Source organism: Nicotiana tomentosiformis, chromosome 3 (genome assembly GCF_000390325.3).
Source record: "Nicotiana tomentosiformis chromosome 3, ASM39032v3, whole genome shotgun sequence".
Classification (NCBI taxonomy): Eukaryota; Viridiplantae; Streptophyta; class Magnoliopsida; order Solanales; family Solanaceae; genus Nicotiana; species Nicotiana tomentosiformis.
In genome coordinates this window covers 9,276,223-9,285,556 of record NC_090814.1, presented here as the reverse complement: position 1 = coordinate 9,285,556, position 9,334 = coordinate 9,276,223, and the positions used below count along the sequence as shown (strand labels likewise).

The 9,334-nt window shown below is 38.0% G+C and overlaps 1 protein-coding gene across 1 annotated transcript; it reads right to left on the bottom strand.

Annotated features, from left to right (window-relative positions):
- Positions 1-1,629: 1,629 nt before the first annotated feature.
- LOC138907340 (uncharacterized) lies at positions 1,630-3,917 on the bottom strand. The gene is made up of 5 exons (XM_070197937.1): positions 3,852-3,917; positions 3,351-3,741; positions 3,047-3,300; positions 2,033-2,580; positions 1,630-1,861 (listed from the first exon to the last, which is right to left on the bottom strand). The coding sequence occupies exons 1-5, from the start codon at positions 3,915-3,917 to the stop codon at positions 1,630-1,632; spliced, it is 1,491 nt and encodes a 496-aa protein (XP_070054038.1).
- Positions 3,918-9,334: the final 5,417 nt, after the last annotated feature.

Genomic DNA, 9,334 nt, shown 5'->3' with positions numbered 1-9,334 from the left:
TACATGGTCTCGTTTACAAGAGAACCAGGTTCATCCATGTCTAGACGAGTGGCTGTGGCAATGAGAGTATCAATTATTTTTGATCCTTCCATATCAAATCTCTTCAGCAACTCCTTGATGTACTTCTGCTGACTCATCATTGTCCCCTTGGGAGTTTGCTTCACTTGTAAACCCAAGAAAAAATTCAGTTCCCCCATTATGCTCATTTCAAACTCACTCCCCATGAGTTTTGCAAATTCCTCACACAGAGAATCGTTTGTTGCTCCAAAAATGATGTCATCAACATAGACTTGAACAATGAGCAGGTTCCTTCCTCGTTTCTTCAGAAAAAGTGTGTTGTCAATTTTTTCTCTTGTAAAACTATTTTCTAGAAGAAATTTTGACAACCTTTCATACCAAGCGCGAGGAGCCTGCTTTAGCCAATACAGAGCCTTGTCTAGTTTAAGGACATGCTTAGGATGCTCATGATTCTCAAATCCAGGTGGTTGCTTGACGAAGACCTCTTCCTTTATAAAACCATTCAGAAATTCACTCTTGAATCCATTTGGAACAATTTGAATTCCATATGGGATGAAAAGGCAATGAGAATTCTGATAGCCTCCATTCGAGTAACTGGAGCAAAAGTTTCATCATAGTGAATCCCTTCTTCTTAATTGTAGCCTTGAACTACTAGCCTTGCCTTGTTCCTTGTTATGTTTCCAAACTCATCAAGTTTGTTTCTGAATACCCACTTGGTTCCTATAACAGTTCGGTCTGCAGGTCGTGGAACCAGGTGCCACACACTGGTTCTATCAAATTGATGAAGCTCTTCTTGCATAGCTGTAATCCAGTCTGCATATTTCAATGCTTCCTTGATATATTTGGGCTTTATTTGAGAGAGAAAGGCTGTGAAGGCAAGTGAGCTTGTTGACTTTGATATGGTTTGAATGCCTGAATCAAGAGGAGTGATTACGTTTTCAAGGGGGTGTAAACTTTTGTGCTTCCAGTTAGACACCTGAACCTCATTGTGAGAAGGTCCAGGTATTTCTGACTATGAACCTTGATTTCTTCTCATCTCAGCATGTGTGGTGCTTTGGACAACATCGACAACTCCGTTCTCAGCTTTAATTGGTGTGATTGAGGGAGCAGGTTCCTCTCCATCAGTTGGAGATATGGTTGTACCATTCTCATTTGAATCTTTGACATGGATCATCATATCAGCCTTTCCATTTATCATGTCAATAACTCCACCGGGGATAGTTGACTGTTCTCCGACTTGATCACTCTTATCATGTAAATCCTTTCCACATAAGTGGTGAGATTCATCAAATATCACTTGTATATTTTCCTCAACACATTGAATTCTTTTATTGTATACTTTGTAGGCTTTGCTTTGTGATGAATAGCCCAGAAAGATTCCTTCATCGCTTTTGGCATCAAATTTTCCAAGTGCTTCCTTTCCATTGTTGAGGAAAAAATATTTACAGCCAAATGTTCTTAAATGTGTCAGCTTGGGCTTCCTTCCGTTCAGCAGTTCATATGGCGTTTTGTTCAGAAGGGACCTAATCATGCACCTGTTCACCAAGTAGCATGCAGTGTTGACTGCTTCTGCCCAGAAACTTTTTGCAATGCCACTATCAATCACCATTGTTATTGACATGTCTTCAAGAGTCCTATTCTTCCTCTCCACAATACCATTTTCTTGAGGTGTTCTTGGAGCTGAAAATTGTGAGTGATGCCATATTCAGCACATAATTCGTCGAATTTGGCATTATCAAATTTTCTCCCATGGTCAGACCTGATACATACTGCATTATGGCTCATCTTGACCTGGATCTTCTTTACAAATGCCACAGACACTTGAAAGGTTTCATCCTTGGTTCTGAGAAACAGAGTCCAGGTGAATCTGGAATAGTCGTCCACTATAATAAAGATGTACTTCTTTCCTCCTCTACTTGGCACTCTCATAGGTCCACATAGATCCATATGGAGGAGATCAAGTGTCCTTGAGGTACTAACTTCCTTTTTGGGCTTGAAAGAGGATCTGACTTACTTTTCTTTTACACATGCATCACACATCTTGTGATCCTTGAAGCTTGACTTGGGCAGACCACGAACCAGGTCCTTCCTGACCAATTTGTTCAGCAACGTGAAACTTGCATGACCCAGCCTTCTATGCCATAGTTCATCATCATCATCAACAACACTCAGACAGCTAAAATCCCCATTTTGCAAGGACTCAAAGTCAGCAACGTAGATATTTTTGTATCGTTTGGCCACTAACACCACTTCACCAGTCACAAGGTTAGTGACTGTGCATATCTTAGATACAAATTCCACTTTGTTTCCCTTATCACAGATTTGGGAAACACTCAGCAAGCTATATTTCAACCCGTTCACATAGTACACATTTTCAATTGAGTGAGAGAGAGACTTCCCAATCTTTCCAACTCCCAGAATGTATCCCTTCTTGCCATTTCCAAAGGATACACTCCCTCCCTGTAAGGCCTTCAGTGAAAGAAAATCATTTGTACTTCCAGTCATATGCTTTGAGCAGCCTCTATCCATGTACCATTGTTGGCTGCTCCCTTTCACTGTTCCCTGCACAAGAAAATCAAGAGTTAGACTTAGGAACCCAAATAAGTTTGGGTCCCTTGTAATGAAGAAAAGGGTGAATGAGGGCTCTTATGGTCCAAGCAGGCATCACACGTTTTTTATATGAAGGACCAGGTTCTCTAGTAGTAGTTACTTTTTCAGCAAAAATTTTATTTTTCTGTTGAGACTGAAATCTGGCTTTATAGTTTTCCTTATAGTGCCTAGTGGTACCACAGTAAGTACAGAGCTAGTTATTAGGTACGGTAACGTATTTGCTATGAGGGTTGTAGGGAATCTTTTCCCTTTGGAACCCGATTCCTTGCCTGTTTCACCCATTGTTTGTATACATAGTAGTGATTGCATCAGAGGACCAGGTCCACTTAAGAGATTTTTGTAAGTCACTCTTTACTTTACCTAGATCTTTCTAAAGTTGTCTGTTTTTCTCAAGCTCGGCATATAGACTAGATTTTACTGATTTTAACTCATTTTCAAGCTTAAGGTGTGCCTCACTTGCAACTTTCTTTCCTTTTTGAGTATTCCCAGGCCTACTCTCCCTTTTTAGTTCCTCAATTGTTTCCTTTAGATCTTCAACCACTACTAATAGGTCATCTCTCTCATGCTCAATGTTAGCAACTCTCTCAGTTAAAACTTTTTTCTCCTTTTTAACACACTCAATGGTCTCTTTTAGATCAACCAAAACAACCACTAGATCATCTATCTCATGTTCTATGTTTGCAATTTTTCCAGTTAAGGCATTTTTTTTTCTTTCTTCAGACTCTCAATGGTTTCCTTTAAGTCTACCACAATGACTACTAGATCATCTCTCGACTGTTCTGCTTCTCCTAGTTCAATAGTTAAGGCATCTTTATCATTTATAAGACTACGATAAGCATCAATTAAAATATTTGCCAAAGATATAAGTTTTTTTGGAGAATAAGACTTTAGATTTCTTTGAACATCTAGAAAGTTTACCTCATCATTATCATCGTCATCTTCATCATCTTCAGATTTTGCCATCAGGGCAAAGATTGAGTCATACTCAGCTGCTTCACTTTCCACTGCCATCATGGAGCTATCACCTTGATCATCATCTTCTTCTGATTCACTGGAAGAGTCTCCCCATGCAGCAAGAGCTTGTTTCACAACATTGTCAGCGACATCTTTTCTCTTGAATCATTTGTCAGGAACCGGGTTCCTCTTAGCTGCTCTATCATTGTTGTGTTTGTAGTGATCTTGCTTTAGGAGAGGGAAATCCTTGATGAAGTATCCTGGCTTACCGCACATATGACATAGGTCATCACCTTTTGGCTTGCTGGAGCTACACCTTTTTGGAATGCCTCCATTTCTGCGAACCATTCTCTGAAACCTTTTTGTCATGTAGGCCATATCAGCATCGTCACCACCTAAGTCATTGTTGTCCGTCTTGAGGACCGGGTTCTTCTCCCTTTTGGGCTCTCTTCTCTCATTATCCTTTTTTTCTTCATCTCATAAGTCTTCAGATTGCCGACAAGTTCATCAATGGTCAGCTCCTCCAGATCCTTTGCCTCCGTGATAGCATTTACTTTGCTTTCCCAGGAACCAGGTAATACACTAAGTATCTTTCTGATGAGTTTGTTCGCGGGAATGATCTCTCCAAGAGAGTGGAGCTCATTGATGATAGATGTGAAGTGAGTGTGCATATCCTGAATGGACTCATTGTCCTTCATCCTGAAAAGCTCATACTCTGTGGTTAACATGTCAATCTTGGACTGCTTTACCTGTGTTATCCCTTCATGAGCTGCTTGGAGAGCTTCCCAGATGTCCTTAGCAGATTGACATGCTGAAATCCTGTTTTACTCATCTGGTCCAATACCAGAGACGAGGATTTTCTTAGCTCGAAAGTTCTTTTCAATAGCCTTGCGGTCAGCATCATTATATTCCTTTCTAGTTTTAGGAATTGTCACTGCGGGGTCTCCAATGGTCTTCTTAGGAAAGAAGGGTCCATCGCAGATGATATCCCAGAGCTCTGAGTCTTCAGCCATGATGAAGTTGTGCATCCTTATCTTCCACCATCCATAGTATTGTCCGTTGAATCTTGGTGGTCTGTAGGTAGACTGACCTTCTTCGAAGTTTGGCGGAGCAGCCGTGAGGATCCTTTCTAGGTGTTAGCCTGATAGAAAGAACCTACTCTGATATCAATTGATAGAAACTAAGGATCCACCAAACTATATAGAGAACCAGGTTCTCTATTAGTTCTCACAGAACACACACACACATACTGCAGTAAGTAAATAAGTAAATGACACAATGGAGTTTTATGTGAAAAACTCTCAGCTCACGTGATCAAAAACTACGACCTACCCTTGTAGGATTTCAACTTCACTACTGAGCAAACTTTAGATTACAACTTATTATTACCTAGGAATTAACCTCTTAATCCCTCACTAACTTGTAACAACTCTATTACAAGCCAATTTGTAATAACTCTATTACAAAGACTTACAATTCGACTAACTCTAGCCAAGACACAAACACAAGGGTTTATGATTTACAAAGATTTCCTACACAATGCTTCTAACTAAGCTAAGTAGGAATTACAAGTAGAGTGCTTTAACAAAGGTACAACACAACTAAGGACATGTAATAACTCGATACAGGGAACTGGTCCGTTGTTATGTTGTTCTTTGTTCTTCATGCCCTTGAGAGTCACTTGCAAGATTGATAGATGACTTGAGAGAATGCTTGATCAAATCTTGAATGTGCAAGTCCTTTGTTTTACCTTTGCTTGATGTTAATAGTTCATTTGTGACATCACTTGAATGATGTAAGCAAGTTAGGTAAAGGGCATTCCCCATAAAGTTGACTGCTGCATTGTTTCTGCACTGTTGCGTGTGCATGCAGCAACTTTACAGCTGAGACGGTTGAATTGTACAATCACCATGGGAACTGGTAGCTATCTGTTCCCTTTGCTGTTCCTTTGACTCTGAAGAGTTAAACCGTGTCCCCAACTGGAGATTTGTTGATCTTAAGTTCTTGAGGATATGTAACAGGTTCCTTATTTGGTTCTTAACAGTAAGTTTGTTAGATCATCAAAACATAACAGGGATACACATATAACCTATCACACTTTAAATAGTTATCCTGTATATAGGATCAAGTTTTGTATAGAGGATTTCAGTTGTGAGGTGTGACTCTTGAGTCCAAAAGAGTCAGCTTGTACATATCAATTACTTGGTTAAATAAAAACTTTTCAGTTTAACCCAAAAAAGGCCTAAGAGCTTTTTTTCCATCTTACAACTCTTGGCATACCAATTAATCATTTTATTACAAGATACAAAGCCTATCTAAGGCACCTAATCAAATAACCATTCCCACGACACGAAAGATTACCAGAATTCATGATGTTCCTCGAGACCATATCTCTCTCTGGCATCTCGTCAAATTATTTCTAGGCTTTTATGATCTCCCGATTTTTGTTTATACAATTTATTGAAATTACTTGTATTAATCACTGAATATATTTAAAAAGTTACACAATGGAAACTAGAAATCAATCATGAGTAAATGAGAATATGGATAACATGGATTTCTAATGATGCTACTTGGTCAATAAACTCCACAATCAAGTAAGACACTCACACTCTGCTAACATAAGGGTGGTTTTTATACGTTTTGCATGAAGTTCAATTTGAAAATCAATGGGAGCATTTTTTTATTGTAAGTTAAGATCAGCTTGCATATACCTCAACTAATCCGACATGTATGTACCCCTAGCATGATCATACCTTGCCTAACAAGTCTTAGGAAAAATCAAACAATATTTCATCCTTAAGTTCGATCTTGAGTTATCACTTTGAGTATTCAATTACTAAGCAAATATCTTGGGGTGTGACACTGTTACTGCATAATCATTTTGCTTCCAAAAGGAGACAGGAAAAGGATAATCTGACCCTGGTATGGTCCACTTTTCTATGGTCCTTGTTAATTCCTATTACAAAAGAAAAGGAATTAATACAACTGAACTCTCCTATTCTATAACTGTGTTTTACAAGCACTTACCTACTATCAAGTCAACATATTTACCATATTTTGTTGCTCGAGACAATATCTCTCTCTCGAGCATTTCGTCAATCTGTTTCTGGACTTTTATAATCTCGCGAATTTTATTTTTATAATTTATTAAAAATATTTGCACTAATCACTAAGTATATTTAGAAAGTTAGGCAATGAAAACTAGAAATCAATCATGAGTAATTGAGAATACGGATAACATGGATATCTAAAGATGCCTACTTGGTCAATCAACTCCACAATCGAATAACACACTCACACTCTGCTAACATAAGGGAGATTTCTATAAATTTTGCATGAACTTCAATTTAAAAACCAAAGGAAGCACTTTCAACTGTAATTTAAGATCAACTTGTGCTTACCTCGATTAATCCGATAGCTATGTACCACTAGCGTGATCATACCTTGCCTAACAAGTCTTAGGGCTAATGAAACAATATTTCATCCTTAAGTTCAAACTTGAGTTATCACTTTGAAAATTCGATTACTAGGCAAATACCTTTGGGTCTGACACTGTTACTGCATATAATAGTTTTGCTTCCAAAAGGAGGTAGGAAAAGGATAATTTGACCCTGGTAGGGTCGACATCTCTATGGTCCTTGTTAATTCCTTTTGCAAAAGAAAAGAAATTAATAGAACATAACTCTCTTATTCTATAACTCTATTTTACAAGTACTTACCTACTATCAAGTCTATATTTTTCACCACATATGCTTTGCAAGTATTACACTAAACACAATATTAGTGAGATAATGCATACTCCAATAAAAGATATTGCTTGATCAAAATAATCTCATTCTAATTTTAACATGTATTAAAAAGATACTCTGAATGAAAATTAACGCTTAGTCCAAAAAAAAAAGAAGAAATTTAACAAATCATAAACCAAGAGTAGAATTGTGGAAGTTTAAACTCTCTTCATCTTCGTTTTCGTGGTTGGATTTGAGTTGCTTTTAATAAACAAAAAAGTAAAATATCATATAAAAATTCCTTTTCTTATTTTTGTTAATATTTTTTTTTTGTAATTTGGTTTCTATTGCTTTTTTCATTCTTTTAGTTTTTATCGGTCTTCTCTTTTGTCTCTTGTCACGACCCAAATTCGTAATAGGTCGCGACTGCACCTAACGCCGTTGTTTGGCAAGCCCACAAGTGAATTACTATTTATTTACCCCTTTTAACATTTTTAGAACGGAAGTTTTTCCGTTTTTTTAAAGAACAGTTTAAACTAAACTTCATGCCACCGTAACATTTCTTTGAAACGAAATTCCATCATAATAGGAATATCCATAGTGGTGAAAGAAAAGATAAATACAGTAGTACATAAGTGCTAAGATCCCCAAATACCCGGCATCACAAGTGCATGAGCAATCTAGGGAATATACAAAACTACTACAACTACTGTTCGAAAGTAATAGACAGAATAATAAATAAGGTAGAGGGAGACTCCGGTGCTGCAGATCGTAGCATGGCAAGTAACTCACCACTAAGTCTCTGGAATGATCGTCTACGCACCCACGTAACCACTAGTAGTACATGTTTCAGTACCTGCACATCAGTGTAGAAGTGTAGCATGAGTACGGGAAACAACGCGTACCCAGTAAGTATCTAGTCTAACCTCGAAGAATTAGTGACGAGGGGTCGACTTGACACTTACTAGAGGTCAAATAATAATAATATAAGTGCATAAAGTAGACATGGTGAGTATACGACAAGTATCAATGAAGCAAATAAGAGCAACTACAATAAATAAAATCAGGAGTCCGTATCATATTACCAACATATCATAACTGGTCGTGAATGCGCTAACTCAATTATACCCAAATCAGAACTTATTTCGATAATTAAGCACGAAGTTGCCGAGGCAAACGACTCGATCCCATAAGAATAGTGGTACTCAGTACTGCCGAGAAAAATGGCCCGATCCCATAAGAATAGTGTTACCATCATACCGCCGAGGCGAACAGCCCGATCTCATAAGAGTGGTGTTATCATACTGCCGAGATGGCTAGATCCCGTTAGAGTAGAGAAATTTACCTCACTCACGGAAGTACTTGCGAGACGAGAAGACATGGATTTTCATAATTTATTAAGTATTCCCCATGTTTTTTTTTCTGAAATAAGAAGCTAAGTCGATAATTCCAATTTAAATCCCTAGTCTTAGCTCTAATCAAGACAATTAATACACATGATGGGCACAAACAGTACAATTAAAAGCATGATGTGTATCTAAGTTTACCCGGACATATCATGAAATATAGCTATGTACGGACTCTCGTCACCTCGTGCGTACGTAGCTCCCCACACAAGTAGCACACAACAATAATATGCCTAAGGGGATAAGTTCCCTCTTACAATGTTAGGCAAGAGATTTACCTTAGTTCCAAGTCCTCAATCCGGCTCTCCAACCTCACTAGAACTCTCCAAACGACGCCGAGAACTATGAAACTAATCAAAAGTCGTATAAACTAGTAAATAAATGCTCAAAAGTTCATAATTTAGCTATTAGAGTAATTACCAAACCCAAATTGGAAGATTTCTAAAATTGACTTCACGGGCACACGTGCCCGGATTCAGAAAATTTTTGAAGATAAATGTTACCCATGAACTCCCGAGCTCAAATATATTATTTGCTCCCATTTTCATCGCAAATTCGTGATCAAATCCCAAATTTACCAAAACCCTAGGTTCTTCACAAATCCCACAAGTTTTC

Excerpts from the sequence above, each read along its gene's own strand:
- LOC138907340 (XM_070197937.1), bottom strand. The coding sequence starts at position 3,917 with ATGGAGGCATTCCAAAAAGGTGTAGCTCCAGCAAGCCAAAAGGTGATG. Across the intron at positions 3,742-3,851 it reads TGACCTATGTCATATGTGCG|AGAAAAGATGTCGCTGACAA; the intron begins GTAAGCCAGGAT and ends AAATGATTCAAG. Across the intron at positions 2,581-3,046 it reads TTGAAAATGAGTTAAAATCA|GGAACAGTGAAAGGGAGCAG; the intron begins GTAAAATCTAGT and ends TTTCTTGTGCAG.